Source organism: Apus apus, chromosome 5 (genome assembly GCF_020740795.1).
Source record: "Apus apus isolate bApuApu2 chromosome 5, bApuApu2.pri.cur, whole genome shotgun sequence".
Lineage (NCBI taxonomy): Eukaryota > Metazoa > Chordata > Aves > Apodiformes > Apodidae > Apus > Apus apus.
The window spans coordinates 15430338-15457237 of record NC_067286.1 but is presented as its reverse complement, the minus strand read 5'-3'; the positions used below and the strand labels follow the sequence as shown (position 1 = coordinate 15457237).

The window sequence follows — 26900 nt, the reverse complement described above, 5'->3', positions numbered from 1 at the left end:
GGACCCACTGCAGACAAGGTACTCCACAGACCAGCATAACTCCAACTGCCAAGGCTCAACCTGCAGGAAAGGGAGCTCAGAACAGAAAAACTACTCGGGCACAGGGAGCAAATCTCCTTGTATATACCCAGAAAGGACAAAAGTCCCAATTTCAAAATGGTCATTGGCTTTTAACGTACAAAGACAAGACTGCCTGAGGGGAGAAGTCCAGTACTGAAGGCTACACAGCGGTTAGGACCTTACTATAGAAATAGCTTTAGCCAGGCACATTTCACCTGATCTAGTTTAAATACCTTCTCTAGGATGAGACAAATCTTGTCTCAGAAATGACAGCTCCTGTGGACTGGAAAGGGAGTATAGGTCAGCTATAATGTAGATGTAGATGTCTAAATGTAGTTGAGATAAACACCTAAGTGTCCAGCCCAAAGCCAGGGCTCACTGCATTTGCCTCACTTACCAGGAGTTTCCAGTCAAACCTCTAGACTACATTTTTCAGCATGCAACTTTATTCTTGCTGGATTTTGGCTTAAGGATGCCTTTGACTGAATGACTTGTGAACACTGGGTATGCAAAGGTGATAGCTGCTCTGCTAATTGTTCTAAGCTGCCCATACAGATAGACCCTCACAAAATCTATGTCTCGGTCCTTCATCTCATGAGCAGAAGAATAATCATCTTCTATCATAAAAGTTTGCTGTGAAAATAATGAATCTAAAATGTTGTGAAGTTCTTCCCTGACACTGTTGTGGATGGGAAAGCAGGGAACACAAGACAAAAGGAAGCCTCATGATTTTCACAATCACAAGACACACTATGTCTCCTGCATTCAGTGTGTGTCCTAAGCCTGGGACCCCTAAATACAGAGCCACTGGCTTCCTCCTTGTTCCCAGCTTTGTGCCAGGTTCTGGGAGTGCAAGTGTTACTTGTGCTGCAGGCGAATGGGACTACAGAAGCAATGACCTTGAGAGGTGTGGCCCGGAAAGCTCTGCTTGCCTGCACTCCCCAGGGATGGCAGGAATAAGCAGGACATGGTCCACCACAGCCCCAACTCCAAGCCTGCAAAGGGCTGCCAGCCCTCCCACAAACCCTGCTGCTACACACACTTAAACTGTCAGGAACTTCAATTATCATATGTTACCCAGTGTCCATCGAGACTCGCCAACACTTCTTCTCCCAGTTTAATCTTCCCAGAGATTTGATTAATGCTTGCGTTGCTGCCAAAGAAGGGCTGTCAAGGGAGAACAGAAATAGAAAATATGATCAGTCTAGCAAGAGCTGGAAGGGAGCCAAACACAGTGATGCAGCAGGAGGGAAGGAAAGCACAACTTGCTTGATTTTCACTATTTCTGGGAAAGGCAAAATGAATTCTAACAGATTTTGACTGTGTAGCATTGTGCCCTCTTCCTTCTGTTTGCAATACCAAAATCACTGCAGGAAGGGAGATAAGCCTTCAGGTGCATTAACATTCAGCAGTGGAAGGCCTTGCCTTCCTTGCACATACATTTAATGTCAGCTAGACATCAGAATAAGTGTATAGAGGCAAGTCCTCCCCATTGTCCAGAACTGCATTACAATTTGCACCCTTATACTTGCAGCCTTGTCCAAAGTAAAGGAGCAGCACTAATGCAGTTGGTGACTTTCCCTGCTTACAGGACAGCAAGAGCAGCAGGGCACTGCTGATGGCTGCATCTGTGTCAAGTCTCCAGTGTGAAGAAGCTCTCCTCAGCAGCAAACAAAAAAGAAAAAGGGAATTTCCAGAGTCAAGGAAAAGACTCTCAGAACAATGGAAAATTCCCCTCACCATCTGCCTGCCAAATACAGGAAATGGCAGTGACAGAGTGACCAGCTCTTCCATTCACACCACACAACGTTTCTTCAGAAGTTTTGGCAGCACACAACAAAAGTTTCCAATAACATTTGTGCAGAGGAACTTTTTTTTTCTTAAAAAAATAACAGTATAAAACCAAATGTCCCTCAACACCCACAGAAAAAGAAAATCACAAGTATCTCAAGAATCAGTATACACAATCCAGCAGAGAACTGGTATATATCCAAATTAATAACCAAATTATGGGCTTTACCTTTAGCTTCTGACAATTCTAGTAAAAAAGTTGGCTTGATAATCTTAAAAGTAGAGCATGTAATTAAGCTACAGGAACCTTTGTGAGTCAGGTTTGGACAAAGTGTATTGTTTTCAAGCCAGAAAAGTATTGTAGTGTTTGCAAGTTTGAGATGACACTGACTGAAGCAAGGGAAATACTCCACTGCCTCAACATGGTACATGAAGCCTACGAGAAGAACAGGCTTTAAGTGTATGCACATGTGAACAAAATACACACGGCAATAATTCACTTTGTAAGGGCAAATAAGGACAGAAAATAATTACTGCCCCCGAAAAACACTGTTTGGAAAAGACTCCCCTAACTCCAGTAAACTCTCACATCCATGTTGGCTAAGGCTACAATGCTAAAGTCCTGCAGGCTCTCAGTTCTCCCTCCATCCTTCATTTTATTGCCAGGCAAGAAATTGTTGGAACAGAATAGAAATGGATGCTCCTTATAAAGTAAGTTAACTGTCCATGGAAAGTTACAGGTCATCACTTTCCCTCTCAAATTTTAACATATATAACTACAATGATGTCTCCTTTTTAACCGCATACCATAAATTTGCAACACCAGGCTTTGTAGGGGAGGGAACTGCTACATGAACAAGTCAGTTCAAGGCAATGACAGTGCAGCTCATCAGTGTGATAGCCACTCAAAATCACCTGTCTGAAAAAGGGCTCTTACTCTACCATCAAGGCAAGGTTCTGTAGCCCTTGAGAAACACAAGGTACAGTTCATTGTAATACCTGCAAGGTAGGAGTACATATCTGGTGGATGCTGGAGAGCTACACTGAACATCCACATCCTAACTTGCTTTGAAGTAGTTTGTACACCTTGCCTTATTTTGCAAGCAAAAATAATTGTACCTTCCCAAACAGAAGCCACACTGCCATTGCACAACATTCAGAACGGAGCCAGCAGCCAGCTGGCTGGCAGTGAGCAAGTCATCTGTAAAACTCAGGCTTCCTGAGTGAGTTGCACAAGGCAAAACTGACTTCAGGATGATGCCACCTCTCTGAGTAGGCCACCCCGTGGTGTATGCACACATTAATAGTACATAAATGATCTAGTGTGTATGGTCAAACCTCGCATGGAGTGCAGGGGCAAGCCTGAGACCCATTCAAAATGGGGGTCATAATGTCTCTTACCTTTAGCTTGAATTCCAGTTCTGCCCTGTGGTTAGTTTTCTCACAGTCAATGGTAACTTTCCCTCCAAGCTCCATTGTCATGGTACCATATAGAAGTCCTGAAAATATAATTAAGAGAGGCCCTGATGGAAGCAGTCTCCTTACGCAACTCAAACTGGCTCTCACTAACAATATGAAATTCACTTCAAGTTTTGAAAAGACAGGAAGTCTTTCCATCAAAACACAGAAACCAAAGTTCCTAAGAAATGGCTCTTTTATAATCTTGAAGAATCCTCCCCCGAGTCCACATTCCTCATTTATAACATCAGCTAGGAAACAGCTGGTGCTGATAATGCATCTGTGGCATGCTGAAAGTGGAAAAGGTAAAATAAGGAAAGTTGTACCCAGCAATTTCATTTATACTAGTGCTTAAACAGACTGAGTCGCTTCTCATAGAGTGGATGGGGCAGAGAGGAGCTGTAACAGGCTTCAGCAGAATCTGGAAGACCGGCAGTCCTGTAGGGGACTCCCTTTTGCACATGCTTACTGTTTGCTGACAAGGTAATTTGCAGAAAAAGAAACACTGACAATAGAAAGATTTATGCACAGGAATAGTTCACAGAGGGCATGATGTCCAAAAGTTACGGTTTTCAGGTAGCTAGACCCTCCATCAATACTAACTTTACAGGTCAGCATGCTGAAATAAAAATATGCAAAAAGCAGAATTGTATCAAACTGCTGCAGCAGTGATTTATAACTGTGGTTGAAATGCCAGCAACATTCACCTTAGCTAGAACAGGAGAAATGCAAAGTTACAGCAGTGAATCAGCTGCCACCCCCTGGTGTCAGTGCATATTCAGCTCAACAGAGCAAGGCCAATTTTGTACTTGCACCTGGTAAGAGATTATCAGCCTATGTGTGAGGCAGCTCATACACTGAGGAATATAATTGTTAGAGTTACAAAGAAACTGGAAGAGGAGTCAGGAACTCAAAAATACCAGAAAATACATTAGACAATTTCAGTGGTAACATTAGAAAATTTTTTTTATCCTCAGAAGCTCTGAAATGTACTCATTCTTTCCATCTTCACTCTATCTGCATGTAGTATTTATTTTGTTTCTACACAGTGTTGAAAGTAACTTAGATGGGCCTAATTCTGTCCTCAGCTCTGCCAGGCAGATCAAAATACGTCAGTGAGGATTACCAATCTTCTGCTGAGCACTATGACTCACATGTGGAGCAACTGGTCTCTGGAATTACTAGTCCCTGTGGTATCAGGCACTTGAGAGGGGAGAAGAGGGCCAGTGCAAAGTTAGTAAGATACCACTATATTGCTTCTTGCTGTTTGCTTCCTATTTGAACAGTCATAACTTACCTTTACAGTGGGCATATGGCATAGTAATGATGTAATCTTCCCCTCTGTTTAGAAACATAAGCTTTGCTTTCCCATCCAATAGTGCAGAAAGTGAGTTACCTAGAATTTAAAAGAACAATAACATATATATTAAAAAATGCATGTCATGCTTGGTCACTCACCCTGCTTCAGAAAAACATTTCCATTTAAACGTAGTTCACTAATGGAGATATAAAATGCTGATAATTCAGGACCCTGCAAGTCATTTAGTTCTAATCAACTGTCTGCTGTATGGCTCATACTTGTGCTGACATTTAAGCCCTGTTGCAGAAAGGGCAATTAATTAAGTCAGTTATTAGTGGGATGCAGAAAGGAGTTCCAATGCTTAGAAGTTTTTCAGGTCCTTCTGTTCTCACAACTGTTCTCATGTGTGTGATCCCAATAACAATTAGAATTGCCAGAAGGACAGCAACGACTACTTACAAGTGTTTCAGCAAATACATTTACCAGAGGATAGCACCTAAGCAGTGTTTGTCTAAGCAAAAAACCTATTTCAAATAGCAACACTGTTTCAGAGCCTGTAGTTGTGCTGTTTCCATTGCCACTGAAAGATCTGAGGACGTTTTGGAGCTCTAGGGGTAAACCCTCAGAAATCTAGGAGCAAGATAAATGGTGACATTAATACAGAAACTGCAAAAGTCATGGATAAGCTCTCCGTTTTTCCATCTGATTTATTTATTTATTTATTTTTAATATCAGTGCACTCTCCTGCTGAAACGGTGGAAATGGGGAAAACCCAGGAGGGTCAAGACAAGGAATCAGAGTGTCCTGGTGGTAAATCTCTCAGGCATTTCTTTGTTCTTAACTCTCAACCCACACAGGTGTGATTGAAAAAGAAAACAAAACCAATGCCACAATGCTACCTGGTAGATGCCTAGGCTTAATGCCTTACCATAAAACTTGGACCGAGCTAGAATGCTGCCAGTAATGCAGAATCCATCCTTCCTATTGCTGACATGAAAAGCTGACACTGGCGGATGATGGGAGACCTAGGAGAAAACCAGGCACGGGTCACTTACAGCAGTCGTTACAGGCTAAGCAGAGCAGAGGGTGTGTGCACAGCATCACAGGGTGTTACCTGCGCTCAAGGCAAGTGCAAGACAAAGGCCACAGGACTGAGCAGAGTCCTCTAAGCCCCATCCATAACATTAACCTCAGTGTTAAAGGAGGGAACATTATGTGCAAGACCACTGTATATGACAACACTATGTATGTACACTTTCTGCCCCGCCTCATATTTTCTTGTCCTTAGGCATTTAAAATCACTTTAGGTCAACAGGTACACTGTCAGACTGTCAAGAGAATAAATGACAGTGCAGAACTTTTTGGCAGCATCTGAATAATCTCCATAAAATGGACAGAATGGCTGAAATAGAACAGAATATTTTTTTTTATTATTAAATAGGAAAAAAATATGTATGTGAAACAGGGAGTCCTTGTACCCTAGTCCACATGGTCCCGAGATCCCTTTATGAGTATTGTAAATCTCAAAATAAATTTTGTCAGACCAGCTTACTTGGAAGCTCTGCCTTTCATTTACTCCCAAAGACATAGAGATAAGCTCTCATTTTACTCCTATCAAAATATTTGCATTAAGTTTAGAAATAAAGGAAGGTAGGACTTGGTTATGTGTTTATATTCCTTTTGACAGAGGCAACACAAATCACAACAATGTTTTATTAACAAGAAGAAAGACGTAGGGCAGAACCCCACGGAAATGGTCTTCATTGAAGAGGCTAATGTTATAGGAGACACACTTTTATAAGTCTTGAGGGCCTGCCAAAGCTCACAGTAACCTTCATAAATCTCAAGAGAAAAAAGAACAGCAGTTAGTTTACCCCATGTCCCACTCTGGATATTTACACAAAACTCCCAACTTCCTCTCCCAGGGGGAGATGCAGAGTGTGTTCCAATGCACAGAGGTGCAAGCAGGCTGCTGCTCGCAACCCCTGAGCATCTAAATAAAGCAGCTTACCTGCTCTGCTATGTAAAATGTGTGACTGTTTGTCTGAGGGTGAAACCAACAGCAGCGAAACGTCTCTCCCAGAATAGGGTTGTACGGCTTTTTTATTCCCTGAAAAGCAAAACAATCAAAAACTGCTACAAATGAAGACTTGCAAGCCAACTTCACAGAAGGGGCCACAAAACAACGTAGTTTTCTCCCTGTTGTTTTAAACAAAGTCAATCACAGTAATTAAACCCAAAGAGCTGGTTACATGTATTCTCCAAATCTAAACTCTTCATCTGAGCCATGGATTCACCTTCTATTCTTGCCAACTTAATCTTCTGTCTGATCAAGGCTTTTAAAGATGATAAAACTGTATTATTCCTGCAACTATATACAGCAGGTACATACTGGTGTGGAAACACAGCACTATGGTACTAATAGGCTTGAAAAGAGAAAGGAGACCTGCTTTCAGCCAAGGGAAAAATCCTGAATCTGAGTGCATGTTACTTATTGATGACATATTACTTATTGATGACTAGTTTTGCCTTGTATCAGTCCAGTGCAAAAGCTTTGAGATGGTCAGGACTATTTTTCACTCCCTGTCTACTCCGAAATCAAATGCAACTTCAGTTTTAAAAGTAATGGCCAAAGTCTTCTGAACAATAGAAAAGTGTCGCAGGAAATGCAATAAAGAGATACAGAACCATAGCAGAAGATTTCAGTGCCCATTACAACCCTCACTTCATGCATTCTTTTACCTTTGGCTTCTTATAGAAGCCAGACAGGTACCACCTCAACACTTGCTTCATTCGACTGTATGGATCATCTTCAAGGACAGCCCTGCAGGACAGAACATAAAATGTTTTCTTATATGCTCATAATACTGTTCACATATCACATTAATTTCATATCCACACAATAACACTAATTTCAACAGTATTTGCTCAGTACTAAAGGGAAGTAACTTCTGTGCTGCTGCCAGTGAAAAAGGCACCTGAGAGCAGAATTATTTTTTTTTAGTAATGTACATCATGCAACACACATATAAATTCTTAAAAAGTGGCACCCCTTGCCCTGCACTCCTGAAAAAAGCCTAATAATGTTTCTGGAGTGTATCAGGCTTGATTGGACATACATTCAAATATGTTAATCTGGGACTGCAACTCATACTACCTTTTGGTTAAGCCAATAGTTCAGTGTGAGTCACAGATATAATAATACTTATGCCAAGGAAATAAAAGACAATTCAAATTTTCTCTCTTTTTCTTTGTTTTCCTCTTCCGAAGCTGATGTGCTACACGGTCTCTTTCAGTACTTTTGAGATCTCATATCATAATTCAGGTTGCAATGATCAAGGTTATCTTGTCCAACCCCTCCCTCCGGAAAGATGAAGTGGGAAGTAAACATAGAGTTCCTGGTATTTCCAACCTTTAAGTCAGATTTGAAAATCAGCCTGGATAACTTCTTGCAAAATCCATTTAGAAGGATCACCCGTATCACAAAGAGGTTTGTTTAACAAAACCCCCAAACCTCTTGAAGTTTTCTTAGACCTCAGCACTGAGGAGAACCATTTCCTTAAATTCAGATGTTAAATACCACAAACAAGGCTTCAAAATGCCACGATTCTAAAATTACCCAGAAGCAGTGGAATAATATGGGTAACTAGTGCTGCTACTTGAATACTGAGCACACTGCTTTTACAATACACCAGGCATATCTCACTGAGAAGGCTGGTCCTATCTACAAGCATAACACCTCCTGTTTTCTACTCTGCTGCTCCCAGCAAGTCTTTCTCATCAATGGTGTTAAAAGATGTTTCTTATTTGTTTATCACTCAACATACTGATAGTACTTTCCAGGGCAGGATTGCTTGACAATTTTTTGCTCTCTGTCCTATTCCCCCCTGCACACCAGTACACCAGCAGGTGGCACAGCTCTGCTGGGAGATGCTCAGAGGCATCAGCTGAATCCCCATCAGTTTCCGCCAGCGTTGGCAACGTGTACATGTGCAAAGGTAGTTTTGCCTGGAGTTTAACTGTTTTCCTTGCTTCCTTGCACCTCAGTGGCAGCAGTCCATCTTTAAAAGGTCACTGCAGCTGGCACCTGGCTTGATTTACACTGAATCCAGCAATGTGGGTGTCATTTGGGAGCCTCTCAAGCATGCAAACACACTGTAACATATTGTCACAACGAGACCAGAAGGCCCATGCAGGGCATGCTCTGTGCACTGCTTACTGGGAAAGAAGGTCAGCATGGTAGTAGTAATCAGAGAGCTTGTTAAGGAACGAGCGTGGCTCCAGGATGAAGGTGGGCAGCACCACCCGTGAAAGGTCCATGCCAGGCCGCAGCTGCTTCAGCAGGATCCACATCAGGCTCTTGTTCTCCTCAGAGACGGTTTCTGTTTGAGACGATTCACCTGTCTATGACAGGAGAAGGGAAGCTCAGGGCAGAAACAGGAAAACCATTTCTTGCTGGTGCACCTACCTAGAGGGTCCAAGCTCACCCAGGCATACCTGGCCTTGGCACAAGAATGAATGCTCACCTACCCCACTGCAAACAGATGTAAGCTCTGTCTCAGAAGTGAATCCCCAAAGCACTGAAGTGAGTGGCAGAGAAAGCCCCTGGGCCTCTGTGAGAGCTGGCACAAGGTAGGGAGCACAACTCTGCTGTGCTCCTTCCCAAGCCACTGCCTCCACAAACCCCAGCACTGCAATGGGCTAGCCTGGACCGCTAACCAAAGGGACTCTGTCCTGCAGTCCCTCAGGAAGCACAGCCATGACCAAGGTTGTTACAGCATCACTGCAGCCTGGTGGGGTGCATACAAGTAGCTCCTCTCATTCCCATCCTCAGCAAACGAGAGACTAAGATTTACTGTTGTATGTGTAAAAAAAATTAGGAGATAAAGAAGTAATCAGCAAAGAATGGAAGCAGTCCTCCATGGTCAAAATAAGACAAACTTGTAGTGTAGGTATGGTAAAGGCCGCATTGTCAGGCAAAGTGCACAAAAAATACCACCCCCAAGTGCTGCTCAGTGCCCTTTGCAGCAGAAGTGCAAGTAGCAGTAAAAGAGGCAGGGATTATGGTTTCAGCTACAACTGTGTAGTTCCCCTGTGCTGAGTGGGACTACATGAGATCTAACATGGGCCACTGGAGAAAGAAAATTAAACTAAACTTTCAAACATGAACATCATTTGAATGCATCCCAGGCATTAACTCTTCCTGAGCAGCCACACTATGGATAGCCTTATTTTAAGCTACACAAAGCGTCACTCTCTAAAGCAGAAATGTAGGCCTTTCCATTTGGTTTTCACAGCATTTTTTTATTTTAATATAAAACTGCAGAGATCTCTCTCACTCTCATACACCCACACCCACACATCAGTGCTGTCTGAAAGGCTCATTCCACCCTACTGTATCAGTCTGCCCTACCAACACTTCTGGGGCAAAAAGTCATTTCAGAATAAGTAGTTGATAGAAATTAAGTTTGCCTTCATTTTTGTGTTGCTTAGTTGCTCAGCTAAATTCAGAATCCCTTGTTTGGACCCAGTTACCATTTGCTGTGCATCTGGGGTGGGATTGGGAAGAGATGCACAAAAGGGGAGTTGGTTTTTTTTGTGTCTCTAGGCAAATGTGCTGTTTGCAAGTACAGTTTCTGTAACAGGGGCTTGCAGCTCACACCTGACACCTGAAATAGAAGTAAATACACGCAGGAAAGAAAGAGCTTCGTAGCAAAATTATTTTCTTTGGAGCACCAGTGAGACTTCAGCTATCTTATTTGAAACAATAGGCAAGGGAGAGCTCAGAGCCCTCTCAGCAGGGCTCCTCTGCTGCCTGCTGGGACCAATTCTCACCCAACACATCGTCTCCCCCAGCTCTCTACTGCTGCTTTCCTCAGAGGTGTCACACTGACATGCAGCTAACAAAAGCTCCTATATGCAACAGAAACGCATCCTCCTGCTGTTAAATGACATGAGAACTGGCTTTCCTACAAGAAACTGTCATTTAGGAATCAAGTGGCTCGAACACTCCATTAGGACACACAAAAAGGATGTTCCATGCATAATGAAAAAAGGGAGGTATCATATTTTGTATCACGCAAGGACTGAGCATCCTAATTGGCCAGGACACATGCCCAGAATAAGAATTCCCCCTCCTGCTGGCTCCACAAGCGCTGTGCCAATGCTATGCAGCTCTTTAATGCAGTAACTGGTTAAAGCAATTGCTGATGGTGGAAACAAGCCAAAACACAGTAGCAGAGCTGCTGTTCATAATGCATAATTATCAGAGCACATGATAATTCAATGTAATTTAGCAGAAAGCTCCATAGCTTTAGCTGTAAAACACTGGAACTCACACCGCTGGTTTTTAACTGCCATGCATCTAAAAGGCTGAATGACAAATACTATGATCAAGCAACACAGTAACAGAAACATGCAGTGATTAACATTTTTTTGTTTGTTTTACCTCCCCAAATTCCTCATAGATCTGCTCAATATAAGTTGTCCCTTTCCCTCCCGGAGAGACCTCTCCATGGATTTCTGACTGATCGCTCTCGCTTTCATTTGTCTTCCGGCTGTTCTCATGAGTTTCGTTCTCCGACTCTTCTACGTTGTCCCTCTCAGACTTGTCCGAAAAAGCATCGTTTTCCAAATGGTGGTGATTCTCCAGAGCTGAGTCATTCAAACTGCAACACACAGGTCATTACTTGCTTCAGTTTGATTCAAAAAGCCAGATTACTTAAGGCCTTTTGGGTAAAGTAAGAACATTTCCCCGCACTCAAAATAGAGTCTGCAGCCCAAGAGAGTATAAGACATTGATCTCCTGAACAGCAGGGCTTTTATCATGGAAACAGTGAGGTATTTTCCATCAAAATTCTCCCCTCCAAACTGCACTTTGCAGTATCTGCCACATAGCTCCACTTGCCATCATTATGCAGTTGCTGCTGGCTCCCAATAGAAGCCCACATACCAGAGGGATCCAGAGCACACACTGACAACTGAACATTGCTGATTAGAGAACTGAGGTGTCAATCAGGAGAGATTTTTCTTGTTACAGAAACAAACCAGTGGATTGTAGCATGAACAAAAAAATATGACATTATGGAATACATTTTCTTTTCAGTATTACTGCTACTTTATTTGAACAGTTAGTGGTCCTAAGTCAGCCCTACACTAGAAAAGGTAAATTTAAAAGTCAATAGAAGCAAACATTTTCACACACACACACCCCCAAAACTAACCTGGGGAATGTGCTTCCCCCAGATAGTGCTATGAGAAAGAACTCAGTTGAAAGCATGGACTGGACAATCACACGTTAAGAAGAATATCCACATTATAACAGCACCCAAAGGAAAGTGTGCAAGGTGTAGCAAGCTTCATGTAGCAAGCTCAGTGATGCTTGCTTTAGAGAATGAGGAGAAAGCTAAAAGTTCTCTCTCAAGTAGCCTATAGCATCTCTATTTGAAAAGAACAGATGCAGTTCATACAACAGATGGCAGACAGGATTAGGTGAGCCAGAGGTCAGACACTGAAAAGCATTCACTAAATGCTCATTTTTCAAATGTGATTTTTAGCATGAGCTTCATTTTTCCCTATTCATACATGTCTTTGCACACACATAATCTCTTTCATGGCCTACCCTAGCTCTCAGGTAATGACCTTCCCAGCTTAACCTTCCTCTTAAAATGTCATACCAAGTCCTCATGCAAACTTGCTCTTGGATAGAGCACTTAAGAAAAGATTTCCAGCTATACAAGGAGTTTCAGAGGATGTAAATAGGCCCTGGATCTTGAAGAGTCCTGCTACCTCTTGTAGTCCATCTCCCTCTCAAAACAAGATTTCTCTCCTCATGGGAATGCTCTGCCAAGCGTGAAGTCTCTCCATGATGGGCCTTTTCTCAGGTCATTCTGGGCACATTCCAATTTTGATTACAGATTAATGGTGCAAGTTCCCATCCCTTGTTCTCCCTCTGTTTTCTGGTTGTTTTTTTTGTGTGTTTGTTTTGGTCTGGTTTTGTTAATTTGTTTGGTTTTGTTTGCTTTTTTTTTTTAAAAAAAAAAAAGATGATTAGGTATTGCTAGTTAGAGACAGATTAAAAAAACACAACAAAACAACAGAAGAGTCAGAACTCAGAACTGGCACCAGCTTTTCAGAAGATCTCAGCTTCCAACTACTAACCGAAACAAGCTCATGATTTTTAGCATGCCAAGAAATGTACATTGGGACAGTCACAGCTCAGTTTCTGAAGAAGCTCAGCTTCTAGAGTTCTTTTGAAAGTGTCATCTAAAGCTTTCTGTTCCCTTAGAGAATTTTTAACTCCATTTGTCTCTATATATGTATGTAAGTATATATGTCTATGTGCTTATATATAAAAACTACAAGGTTTTTTCTGTTTACAGTTTTACTGTAGAATTAAACTAAGATAATAAATCACAGAGTCAATAACCACTATACTCCAGCAGTAATCATAAGCTATTAGAAATTCCTTGTCTCCATCATTCTAGTGCCAGGACGTTATTTCTGTTTATTTAGCTAGCAACCAGCAAGTGTAGTGACTGATAACCAAATACACTGGAAGCACAGAGTACAGCACATGCAAGAATTTAAGATAATAAAGGAGGAAAAAGGTGAGGGAAGAGCTGCCTAGAGAGATTACATCATAATTTCTCAGCACAGATACTTCCTGGATGGTATGTCCAGGAAGTTATTAGTTGCTGATCATTTAAATAATTTATTTTTCAATGATCAGCTAAAAGTGTGAGTGTCTGTGGTTGCTGTGCTCCCTTACCAAGCAAAAAATGTCTCCATGTGGTAAAAAATGCTTGAAAGAGCAGTTCATTATAAGGCTTATGGTTCATGGCTGAGAAGTAGCAGTTTTTTCTATTTCACATTTGTAAGAAGAGCGAGTGTTTTTCAGTGTCACCTGCCTCACATTTTGGAAGTATGTGAAGTTTCAGTGGAGCAAATTACTCTTTTCTTAGATTCCTCTGTGTCCCATCCCCTTTCACCCCTACCTCCTTATTTTTTAAGGATTTCAGATTTAATCCAAGTGGGAATTAAATTCACATGAAATCGGGCTCAGCTCTGTACTGATTATCCACCAGGCCCAAACCAGGCAAAACTTAACACAACCAGAGCCAAGGAGCTGCTCTGGGAAATCAAAGGGAAAACAGATGCTGCTCATTCTGAGGAACAAATTTGAGATGTTAAAGTGGAGCCAGGCTCTTCTATTCCCCTAAAGAGAATCATCACCAAATCAGTGTGATTTCCTGAAAACAAAAATGACGCCATGAGCTTGAACTAGAATCAATTTAAAGACTTCCCCAGGGGCTTCCAATGGGATTTGGACCAGGCTTTAAAAGCTGGGAGGGAATGACTATGCTAAAAGTCAACACTAGATCTTCACCAAAATAATATATTGGCATTTTTCATGGCTTATTCATTATTTCAGCATATTAGAACCGTCTTACCACTTTATTCTCTAGAGGCATTTCTGGAAACTTTAGTCAGTGACAAGGACTTCTTGGGGTTTAATACCACTTTTCTGCACAAAAAAAAAATTAACCTTTGGCTCTTGTCAAACAAGTATACCAGCCAGATTCCTGGGGTTGCTGGAGATAGGGCACGGAAGCTGCAAGAAATACAACTTTATATTTAAAAAAAAAGTTCCTGGTGCCCTAAAGGCATCTTGTATAAAATAATGAATTTATACAATATTCTAGCTTTTGATTCACTTGTACAGTTCTCTCCCCTTTCATTTTTATTTGCTATTTGAGACACAGATTTTTAAATCACTGTATAATCTTGACTTCTTTCCCAGCAGGAAAGGAAGAAAGCAGCCAGAAGACAAACGCAACTTTGGCTCAAGGGAAGATTCATCTTTGCCAGCTCCCTTGGGTTTTGTTCTCCCTGTAATATCCATCATCTCCCTTTTCTTTTTCTTTTCTTGACAGAGTAGTTTGGCTAATTTGAAGAGTTAAATGTAATTAACTGGCCCCCTAACAACAGAGTGCCAATTTAATTGGTAAGATTCCCTGTAGGGAAGACATTTAATTAGAATGATTGAATCCCTGTGAGGAAGCCACTGCTAGTGGCAAAGTAAAAACCCTTTGCTCAGCACTTGCACAGTTTTGGTTTTGCATTCTCCCTTGTTTAAATGTTCTTTATTCTTCTAGGAATGACAGCAAGTCATCCCCTGTCCTGCAACTATCAAACTCCCCTGGGCTTTAAGCACTGAGGGAAGTCTGGATACACATTAAAACCAGGGGCAGGAATCAGAAAGGAGAGTGAATTGTCCAGACAACCTGATGCTGAACAGCCAGCTTGAACCAGACTCAGCGAAAAGCTGAGCCTGTCAGAAAAATCTGGTTGCAATTGAGGGTACTTTGTTCTGCTGAAAATTCTGCTGTGTGTGTTGCTGGTGAGCCTGGTAATTCAAGACAGCTTTTAATATTGAACACCTAAGAGGTGAAACTGAGACATCATTTAAGTGTCATTTATGCATAATATTTTTAAGAAAGACTTTAATACAGTTTTATCTCTATCTTCTGCACTTCCTGGTTACAGTAGCCATGGGTCTGCCTAAATATTCTCTGTGCCACAGGCTCCATTTTAATATTAGATTTCTGTACACATCCATCAGCAGAAAAACAAGTGCACTGCATTTGTAGATTCATTGTATCAATGAGCACACTCCTAAGGGACTCACTGTTATGCAGAGAGAAATTAGAGTCAAGTATTAAAGAAGAAGCCCAAGTGCAACAGACATTTGCACAAGTACTAGGGCACATGCCCTGGTAACACATGAACAAGTTGGCTGATGACACCAAGCTGTGTGGTGTGGTTGACACCCTGGAGGGGAGGGATGCCAAGGGGACCTTAACAGGCTAGAGAGGTGGGTCAGTGCCATGTCTCATGAAGTTCAACAAGGCCAAGTGCAAGGTCCTGGACCTGGGTTGGGGCAATGCCAAACACAACTACAGGTTGGGCGGAGAATGGATCAAGAACTGTCTTGAGGAGAAGGACCTGCTGGTCAATGAAAAGTTCAACATGAGTCAGCAATGTGAACTTGCAATCCAGAAATCCAACTGCATCCTGAACTGAATCAAAAGAAGTGTGGCCAGCAGGTTGAGGGAGGTGATACTGCCCCTCTACTCTTGTGAGACCCCACCTGGAGTACTTGTGTACAGTTCTGGAGCCCTCAACAGAAGAAGGACATAGAGCTCTTGAAGCAAGTCCAGAGGAGGGCCACAAAAAAGATCCAAGGGCTGGAGCACCTCTTCTATAGAGACAGGCTGAGAGACTTGGGGCTGCTCAGCCTGGAGAAGAGAAGGCTTCAAGGAGACCTTATAGCAGCCTTGCAGCATCTGAAGGGGCTACAGGAAAGCCGGGGAGGGACTTTTAACCAGGGTTTGTAGTAATAAGACAAGGGGTAATGGTTTTAAACTGGAAGAGGGGAGATTTAGGTTAGACATTAGGAAGAAATTCTTTATTGTTAGGGTGGTGAGACACCAGCACAGGTTGTACAGCGAAGCTGTGGCTGCCCCCTCCCTGGAAATGTTCAAGGCCAGGTTGGATGGGGCTTTGAACAACCTGGTCTAGTGGGAGGTGTCCCTGCTTATGCAGGGAGGTTAGAACTAGATGATCTTCAAGGTGCCGTCCAACCCAAACCAGTCTATGATTCTGTGATTTTATGCTATTTCCTTTTCTTCTACTGCTCTTCAGCAAAGCTCTTCTTCAAACTCTAGCTAAAAACTGAAACAGCTGAAATTGCTGGGAATACCAGAGCCTTTCAGAGCAAAGGGCTGCCCAAAATGCTGCCATACTTTTGGTCCCATGGGACCAGAGATACTGCCACAGTCCAAAGAAGACCCAGATCCCTACTGCTATTATAACAGAGCCTAAGAAAACCACTTAAAGGTGAGGACCCCTGGCAAGCTGTCATCCTTGCAGACTGCAAGAATTGCTACTTTAAAAAACGTGTATACCAATGGTGCATTGCTGTGAGCCTTAAAAGTAAAATGTGTATCAGCAGAACTAGAAATAGATACTAGATCTCTTCAGTTCCCAATCTAAGGGGCAAGTGTCTTTCCAGAGAGATTTTTGAGGCTGCCTTTTTAGCTATATGCAACAGATAAGGCCTGGGGTTTTTTAATCCTTATAGAGTTTTGATGTCAGCTTGTCCAAAATGCTGCAGTATGAAATAGAAATAAGGCTGTGGAGACTTTTTTCCCTTATGTAAAAATTTATCTGATGCATTAAGGAGGAAATTGGAAACCACTCAAAACCCCTGTAGAGAGAAAGTAATTATAAAACTAAGGAGGCAGTATGGGCACTCTACTGACTATGACACATTATTATTAGCAAAAAGAACATTATTAAAAAATAGATCAGACTCCAAGGCATATGTGCTCAGCAGACATTGTTAGTGATTGTGTTTGTGTAACCACAGGCCTGCTCTAGTAGCTAGATTCTGCAATCTTTACTCACACAAGCCATTTTTCACACCAGCAGCTCCACTCTGGCCCAAGCAGGGGACAGAAGAAAATTGCTCACGTACACATGAAAACAGCTGAAGTTCCTCCCAGTCTGTGTGCTCAGGTATTAGGTGACACCAAAACCCTCATGCACCAAACTCATATATTAGTGATGGATACAGTAGAAAGCTGGGTTCTAAACAGGTCTCCTTGGTGGAGTCTGGCCAGATTTTGCTAAAGTTTAAAGACTGCCTAAGTATGTGCTGTGCAACACCTCTCTGGGCAAAAAGAGGTGACAGCCCCAGCTTACTGGAAGAACTCCTGGTCTGAGATAGTGCTCGTGTGCAAGAGGTGGTTGAGCCCCACATGTGCAGAATCACTTGAGTAGTTCATTTCTCCATCCTTCCCCTGCTTGGAGGCACTGAGCCGGAAGAGGCTGGAGCAACGCAGGGCAAGTTCCAAAGCATCCAGCCAGCATCGGCCTGTGAAAACAAGAGGAATATTAAGCACAGGAGAGTAAATCAGACAATTCATGCATTGCTTTTCAGAAGCTTCTTGCCTGGGAGTAGAGATCATTATAATTCAGGGAGTTGCTGTGTACAATAATCTATTTTTCACATACATAATCTCTAGGTTATTTTACCAAAAATGGTGTGTTTTAGTGGCTGCACGAGAGATACATCCGTTCAGGTAATACAGTGGGAAGCTCACCCCAACTCCCCCTTCCCTCAGAGCATCTCTTCCTCTGATCTCCCACAACCTGTCCACATGTCCTTTCGGTCCTTTCCAATTTTGTCTGAGATGCAGGAAATGCACAAATGTATAGTGCTTTCAAACCACCCAGCAGCTCATGTCTGCAAGTCACACACCCCAAAAACTTGTTCACTGCTCTGAGCAGGAGAGGCCCCTGCTCAGTGTGCAAACACTCAACTACCAGCTGGTTTAGCAGTCCCACACTAGCAGTGTGGGACACATTAGCAGTGGTAGTGCTGCAATAACAATCACTCCAAACATGAGCAGGATGATCAATACTTGCCAGACTAAGATGGAGTGGCTTGTGAAAATGTTTATTTTTACTCTTTCTCTGTATTTTTTTCCCCTTTCCCAATTCCTTCTCCCTGCTCAGGCCATCAGAAAATCTGGGTGGAGCATCAGTTTTTCTTATCTTGTCACAAAAATTCATTACCTGAAGGGTCTACTTTTCAAATACCAGAAATTATAAGCATGGCACAGAGACAGACAAGCTGCAGTTCCTGTGCACAGCCTCACTGGATTTTCTTAAGGCCTGCGTAGGTCTCACAGGCAGGCAGCAAATGAAAAGGACAAAAATCCAAACTGACCCCTGGCTCTTTTTGCAATAATCCAGACAAGTTTACAAAGTTCTGCGTTAGTGTTAAAGCCAAACCACCTGTCCTGGTTTGAGCCAGGTTGAAGCCAATTTACCTGCTACTGATTTTTTTTTTCTTCAGTAAGCTTTCTTTTAACTAGCAACAGAGTGTTCCAACTAAGACTGATAAGAGTGGAATGTTCTTCTAACTGCTGGGTCTTTGAGGTCACATCTTCACTTTGCTGGCTCAGACACTCCCATAGGAGAATGAGTTAGACAGACAGCAAAATTGGCCAGAGATATTCCATTCCATATATCTACGTAAGTTCAGAGGAAGGTCCGAGATCACAGAAAAAACTTCCTTCCTGCTTCTTCTCCCCTTCTCTTCGATCCATGGCCAGCATTCGGGGAGGACTCTGTCCATCCAGCACCACCGACCCCCAGGCTCAAGCTCTCCTGACCCTCATCACTCTCCACTTTCTCCAGCAGCAGCTCCAGGACTTTTCAGGACTGTTCCCAGCTCAGGAGATGCTGTGGGAGTTGCTGGGGGTGGGGGGAGACAAGAGGCTTTTGCACATTCCTGAACACATTTGCATATAATTGTATATATTTTCTTTTATCATTAGTGCTTAATTAAAGCTGTGTAGTTTAGTTTTCAATCCAGCCAAGTCTCTCTTTTTCTCTCTCTCATTCCCTACCCGGGTGGGAGGGGGAGGGGATGAAGAGCATTGTCGTCAAACTGAGTCAAAAGGTGAAAATCCTGGTTTCTGTAGTGCAATCATTAATGAGGCCAGCACACCTGCAAACTGGCTGTACACTTGTCAACTGATGTATCAAGAGTGTTATCTTCTAATTTCAAGCATGGAAAACAGAGCTCTTCATTACACTGCTCAGAATATATTTTGCAATAATTAGAAATGTTCTCGAGAGGCAGTGAAGAAAACAAAATGATTTTTCTCTAACAATAGCAAGTGCTACAAACAGGTTTTCCCTGGACCACATTCATTCTTAGGTCCCATTTGGGAATTGTTTCACTTACATTCAACTCTACCACAGACTTAGCATCAAGCATATGCATAAATATCACTAGGATCCTGCTGTTTTCTTTCGGCAAAATTCCCATGAACTCTGATATGACTGAATTTTGTCTCTATGTAAAGGCCAAAGAGAGTTAAAAAAAATAATCCAGATCATGTGGATATAAAGACATGTTGATAAGTTCCAGTAGCTTTCAGTGCTTGGTTTGATACTAAGCTGCAAACAGTAAAAGAGAGAAAAAAAATCTCTAAAGCTTTGAAGAATTAGAATTTATTCTAATTTCATCCCATAAGTTCCTCCAGCATCAGCTTATGATTTAATAATAAAATCACATGTAATAGTTAATAAAAGATTAGGAAGGTTCAAGGGTGTTGGAATTGATTTCACACTACTTTGTATTTAACAAATATTCTTGCATTAAGGCTTTATATGCAGAGATTTATTCCCTTCTCACCATGTGGAGGATTTGCATGGATAACCCATTAGAGTTAATGACTGTGCTGAGCACAAATCCACTTCCTCCTACATATCCCCTCTCCCTCCAACCCATCAAGATGAAATTCTGTTTCAGGCTATTCCACACAAGGGAGCACACTCCTGCTTAGGCTCACCTCCTTTCACTTTCCTCTCTCTTTACCTTTGCTTTTATTTTCCAGTTGTGTAGAGTAAGGACTGGCATGATTTGACATTTGGAAATGCTGCATATGTCAATCTATTTTTATATTATTTTATATTCATTTCTAGCAGAAATTGAATTAAAAGGATGTTGTGCATCCCCATGTGAAGAAATCGGTCTTCAGCCATCAGGTGGTGCTGTGAATCCAAACAAATATATGCCACAAAACCAGACAATATGGGATTTCCTCTGCAGATGAAAGTTACATTTCCTCTGCAAGTCAACGGTGTGTTAATTGCAACGTAAGACCTTAAAATTGCCCCCTCTCCATTTCAGGGATTGTACACAAGATAAACTCAGCTCCTTGCTAAAGGCCTACATGAAATGTTTTCACATTTCAGTGATCTTGCTATTGAGTAATATTGTTTATTGTAAAAAAGATACAGAAATGCTAGCATTTGGATTACTTAATTGCTTACCTGACAAGTCTACTCACTCCCTCAGAAACTACAGAAGGAGGAAAAAGTATGTGGTCACATAATGAAAGGCTATCATGTCTCATTGGTACCAGGTAGTGTGCATGGAGGCTTCATTGCTACCTTAATTCTCACATTCTAATTTTTAGTGGTTGACTCAAGTCAAGGTAATTAGATCAGAGAGGGATGCAAAATGTGGGTTCCTTCAGAGAAGAATGACAAGCCCAGTATGAGGCATATGCAGGAAACAAAAAAGAACTGCAAAGGAGGTTAAATGCTTTTAGAAGGTGTGAGGCTTTTAAAGCTGCAAAATAGAACACTGCAATCAATTACCAGTTATAAATTTCCACAGATTGTGGCTTGACACAAGCATATGTTTAAATTCTGAAGGAAAACCCAAGCATATCGCCAGTCTATGGCAGGATCTCTCCATAGGCTTTTAAGCCCTTTTTATATAAAGAAAAGAATATATTGACAAATTACTCTATCCACTGCAACAGTTACTTTTGAACAACTTCTGCAGAGATCATGTTGCTCAAAAACACCTGCATTACCTCCTTCTGCTTGGGAGATGTGAACTAAGCATTCCCTTTCAAACGTTATTTCTGAGCTTGACTCTTTCTTGACTGTATTTAGCATTTTGTCACTGACTTCCAAGGGACAGCACACAGAGTGAGAAGGATGAAAGAGGGAGAGAGTAAAACAGTCCAGCTACATGTAACACTCCCACACTTCTGGCAAGCCACATACAGAAAGGTTTACAAAACTCAGCAACAGAAATCTTTCGTCCAAGCTAACAGAATTCTCAGTGAAGATAATAACAGGGAGAAATTACACCCTACTCAGAGAAGATCCCAAATTCTGACGTGAAGTCAGGTCCAGCTAGATCACTCCTACTGGCAGCCAGCACAAGGAGGACATTTCACACCATGCATCTTTCAGTACCTGAACTGGCCAGGTGCCTGGGTTGCCCAGCCACCTTTGGCTCCCTTCAGAAACAACAGGCAAAAAGTGAGACTCTTTGACAAGGCTGTTCCTAAAGTGCCAAAAGTGGCTGTCCTACCAGAGTGCTAGCACTAGCTTGAGTAGGGAGAGAGCTGCTCTCTTTGTAGTAGCTTCTCCCTTGTACTGATCATTGGTTGCAATATCCATTCCCTACACCACTTCAGCAAATTACGATCACAGCAGTTGACAGGTGACCCATGTCCTGGGAAAGCAAGATGTTAGAGGAACACATCTGCACATCACTCAGCTGGGCTTACTGCAACAAAAAAAGCAACCAAAGGAACAAAAAAGAGCTGAAACAGAGGCACCTCCTCTGAGTAGGCCTGTAACTCTTTTTCCCTGTTACTTGTGTTTAGAGTAAAAACAGATTTGGAAAGCTAAAGCCCTGACAGAATTAAATCTGGGCAACAAGAAAAGCTTCTATACGTATGTCAGTGATAAAAGGAAGAATAGGGAAAACATAGGCCCTCTCCAGGAGGAAAAGGGAGTCCTGGTCATGAGGGATATGGAGAAAGCTGAAGTACTCAGTGACTCTTCTGCCTCAGTCTTCACCAAGTGCTCAAGCCACACTGCCCAAATCACAGAAGGCAAAGGCAGGGACTGGGAAGATGAAGAACCACCCATGGCAGGAGAAGATCAGGTTTGAGACCGTCTAAGGAACATAGAGGTACACAAGTCCATGGGACTGATGAGATGCATTCACAGGTCCTGAGGGAACTGGTGGATGAAGTTGCTAAGACACTACCCATCGTATCTGAGAAACCGTGGCAGTATGGTGAAGTTCTCACTGACTGGAAAATGGGAAACATAATCCTTATTTTTAAAAAGAAGAAAAAGGAAGACCTGGGGAACAACAGGCCAGTCAGCCTCACCTCTGTGCCTTGGAAAGATCCTCCTAGAAATTATGCTAAGGCACATGGGAAGTAAGGAGGTGGCTGGTTATAGTCAACAATGCTTCACCAGGGGCAAATCATGCCTGATAAAATTGGTAGCCTTCTATGATGGGGTTACAGAGTTGGTGAATAAGGGAAGAGCAGCTTTTGTCATCTACCTGGACTTGTGCAAAGCAGTTGACACTGTCCCACACGATATCTGACATCCTTCTCTATAAATTACAGACAAAGACAGATTAACCACTTGCTGGATAAGGAATTGGCTGGATGGTTGCACTCAAAGAGTTGTGGTCAGTGGCTTGATGTCCAAGCGATGATCAGTGATGACTGGTGTTCCTCAGGGATTGGTATTGGAACTGGTGCTGCTTAACTTTTGTCAGCAATATGTACAGTGGAATTGAGAGCACCCTCAGCAACTCTGCTGACAACACTAAGCTGTCTGGTGGTCAAAGCAGGTGATCCTCCACCGCTACTCTGCTCTCGTGAGACCTGGAGCATCTCTCCTATGAAGGCAGGCTGAGAGAGCTGGGGTTGTTCAGCCTGGAGAAGAAAACGCTTCAAGGAGACCTTATAGCAGCCTTGCAGTACCTGAAGGGGACTTCAGGAAAGCTGGGGAGGGGCTTTTTACCAGGGTTTGTAGTATAAGACAAGGGGTAATGGTTTTAAACTGGAAGAGGGGAGATTTAGGTTAGACATTAGGAAGAAATTCTTTACTGTTAGGGTGGTGAGACACCAGCACAGGTTGTTCAGAGTAGCTGTGGCTGCCCTCCCTGGAGGTGTTCAAAGCCAGGCTGGACAGGGCTTTGAGCAACCTGGTCTAGCGGGAGGTGTCCCTGCCCATGCAGGGGGTTGGAACTAGAAGATCTTTAAGGTCCCTTCCCACCCAAACCAGCTTACAATTCTATTATTAAAATGATGACAGTCACCAGTGAAAATTTCAAAAAAAGAAACTTTGAAAAATTAATTAAACATTGCTAGGTTCCAATGTTCCTTATTTGTTTAAAGGTTGGGGGTGGGGGGGAAGCTAACAAAGGAGATGTATTGCCTTGACTTCACAACACCAAAGCCATTTTGAAACCTTCTGAATGCTTTCTCTAGACGTTTTGGCTCAGCAAGCTGGAAAAGCACCCTGTGTTCCTTGAGATGGTTCCTGCAGTACAGTTTCACCACAAGGAATCACTACTGCTCCTTGAAGGATGCTTGCTGGGTCCACAGGGCACTGCTGTTACCATGCAGAAACCTGGAGTATGCAAAGCTGAACAGCAGCAGGTGTGCACTCACACCAACTCTTTCATTCACAGAGAAAAGGAACTACTAAAACCAAGTGATAAAAGCCACTTCTTCTCTCCCTTGGAAAGAACCTCACAAAACACCTTAAGGTTGCTTATGTTGCTAACTCAGGCTCAGTTCAAGGAATACTTTGAGTCTATCCTAGTCTTTGAACAGATCTAAAATTACAATGTCCCACAGAAAAAAACCCACAAAACCCACAGTATTGAAACCATGAAACTATCCAACTTTGAAATTCTTTACAGTCACTATTATTTCCCCTAGAAAAACTCGTAATTTCATGTAATTTCCCCAAATCTATCTGCCACATTTTGCAACAGTTGATCACAGAGTAGCCAGCCAGTATTCTGTCAGCACTAACCAATAACAAAAATCTGCTCAAGATGGGATCACACCATTGCACATCAAAATCTCAGCCCAGGACTGCACATTTTTCACTGCTTTCTTTTAACTGCAGAACAGCTGGGATTAATCTCTTGCCTATTAAGACTTCAAAAGCCTAAAATCTAGTAACCATACATTCCCCCAGAGAGGCGTCACTAAAGGAATATTATTCTTCTTGAATTATTAAAGTCATCCAGCTTTTGGCCTCGTGCCTCACACTTGTAAGATAGATGCTTTTAAAAATCAACCTGAAGTAGGCTGTCACCTGGAAACAATGAATTCTTGCTCAAGTGCACACAAATCACAAATGATGAGGAACAGGCTGATTTGGTTCAGTCAGTGAGCATTAAGGTCATTGTGTTCAGCTGCTTATTTTGTTGTAACACTTGGGTGCCTGCGTGCATGATTTCTAACACTTTGGCTGTCAAGATGCAAGGACATGATCTCTCAATTAGCTGCAGGTGCAATTCATGCACCGACCTAAATGAAGTCTGGTTGCAAATGCCTAGATTTTAAACTGCTGTGAAAGGCCTAAGGAATATGAAGGGCAGACATAAAGCTAAGAAGGTGGCTTCTATTTTCTCCAGTACTGCCAGGATGCAGCAATATATTTCATTGTGAACTTGGTTTCAAATTGCAATCTTCCTCCTAATTTATTGCTTCTGTGTGTGACCCTTATTTCAATAATCTAATTTTCTCTCCATATTAGAGCATACATTTTACGGGAAGGGCCAGATACCTAGCAAAGAAACAACACTGTAAACCAGACCATCAGGATATCCACATAACTCCATCCACATCAAGTAATGGAGACTACCCAAAGCATGCCTGAAGGAGAGGACAGACATAAGGAAAATTTAAGCATGGTTTAGAAATCCAGTGTTAAACTTTTAATCCAGTCACTAGTTTGGAAACAGCAATTTTCTGAAACTTATAAGAAAGTCCCCATGTTAGTACAGGTTGAGCCCTGTAAGCTGACATGACCTTCCAGATGTCTGTAAAACACATCACAAAACAGACTGCTGCTGTAGTCTGTGAATGAGAAATCTACTGTAGCTTTACAGGGGTTTTGCAGGCTGTCCAGGACCTTAAATCCCACCACCAGTCTGTCACAGATGGTACGGCAGAGGGTGAAACAGGGATTCTGAAATGCTAAGAGAAAAAGTAGGTCATGTAAGTTGCTGAATATGATATAGTTGCCTAGATAGCAGAACTTTACATCTAACATATGCTGCAACTCAATATTCCACATCAAATCAGAGGCCTCCATGAATTACTGTTAAATCTGCCAAATGCTCTGTGGTTAATTTTCCACTACTAACACGGGAGATTGTGTTAAGAACATGACCAGGACACTTCCTCAGAGATGCTGTAGATTCACACGACTTTGCATCTACGGAGGAGATGTGAACATACTACAAATATATGCTAACATTAGGCAAGGGAACAGATTCCACCTGCCCTATTTGTGTCAGCTAGCATAGCTCTTTTTATCTCATCTCCGGTCCTTCTTGAACATAACTGCATCCTCTAAGTTTGTCCAGTGTGTTGAAGAAACAAAACAAACTCCACCATATAACAGCCTACAACCATTTCAGTAGTGTCTTGTGGGCTTAAAATCAAATTGTATTATTGCAAAGTAAAAGCATTAATCTGCTGCAGTTTATACAGATTTCCTTAAATGTAACAGTTCCTACTCCTGTGTCCTTGCCTGCCTATGTTTTACACCACCTGCTGACGCTAATACCATTTCCAAGTCGCTCATCTTCAAGGCCAGGTTGGACAGGATTTGCAACCTGGTCTAGTGAAAGGTGTCCCTGCCCTTGTGGAGGGGGTTGGAACTAGATGATCTTCTAGGTCCCTTCCAACCCAAACCATTTTATGATTATATGACCTCCAAGTGTGACACCCATGTGTTTGGCCATTTGTCAGCATGTCTACGCCACCCAATGGAGCGGATCCCCCCCACTGCCCCCCAGGGAGGTAACTAACAAACAGAAAGAGCACAGCATCATCACCATGCCAGGACAGCTTCTGTGTTGGGGAGGGAGGCTAGTCTGAGCAAACCAGCTCTTCTTTCCTCTTCTCTGCCGATTCACATTCTTCCTGCACAAGGTACAGCCACTTCTCACAGCTCACTGACCTCGGCTTTGAGGTCAAATACTCTTATTCAGCTGAAAATTATATCACTTTTCATGCTAGTATTTCTGATGCAATATTATACTCATTTTTATTGTGAAGTCCACTGCTAAATGGACACATCCCAAAGCTTCGCTTCATGTCAGCTGTCATGGTCACCTCCTCAGCTTCTTGGGAACTACCAGGCATAACGTGGGTCCTCTAAACCTGCGCAGGTGGCATTAGGGCATTGCTAGTGTTGTTCAAGAACATGTATTATTTCCTCCTTAACCAAAGGTCCTAGTTATTTTCTATGTACACGTTTTCAATATTTGATTGAGAGGGGTCTCAGCTCCTCCTCCTTCCCTTGATGACATTAGCTTTCCATCTAACATTAAGACCCTACTGTAGAGAAGCAGGAAAGTAAAGGAAAATCATATTAAATCCTAAAGTTACTCTACTTGGATCTTCCTAGTCCCTCTGCATGCTTCCCAAGAAACTTGGCCAGTATCTTGACTTTAAAAATACATTCCAGTAACTCACTATTTTAAGCTCTTATGATATCAAAGACATGTCATAATTCACTGGGCAGAAAGCTTCCCACAGGCATTTCAATACTGAAAATTCCACGTGGTCTCTTTTGTGCTTTTTCAGCATGTGGTGTATGACCCAGAGAGAGAGATCCC

The 26900-nt window shown here is 42.3% G+C and overlaps 1 protein-coding gene across 3 annotated transcripts in view; it reads right to left on the bottom strand.

The window, feature by feature from the left end:
• OSBPL5 (oxysterol binding protein like 5) overlaps positions 1 to 26900 on the bottom strand; it is a 191115-nt gene that overhangs the window by 9286 nt on the left and 154929 nt on the right. For all 3 annotated transcript variants that reach the window (XM_051621781.1, XM_051621783.1, XM_051621782.1), the window contains exons 8-16: positions 17378 to 17549; positions 11058 to 11277; positions 8829 to 9013; positions 7352 to 7433; positions 6621 to 6719; positions 5538 to 5634; positions 4607 to 4705; positions 3253 to 3350; positions 1138 to 1227 (exon numbers count right to left, since the gene is read on the bottom strand). In XM_051621781.1, coding sequence (XP_051477741.1) covers positions 1138 to 1227; positions 3253 to 3350; positions 4607 to 4705; positions 5538 to 5634; positions 6621 to 6719; positions 7352 to 7433; positions 8829 to 9013; positions 11058 to 11277; positions 17378 to 17549 — 1142 coding nt within the window. The remainder of the gene's footprint in view (positions 1 to 1137; positions 1228 to 3252; positions 3351 to 4606; positions 4706 to 5537; positions 5635 to 6620; positions 6720 to 7351; positions 7434 to 8828; positions 9014 to 11057; positions 11278 to 17377; positions 17550 to 26900) is intronic.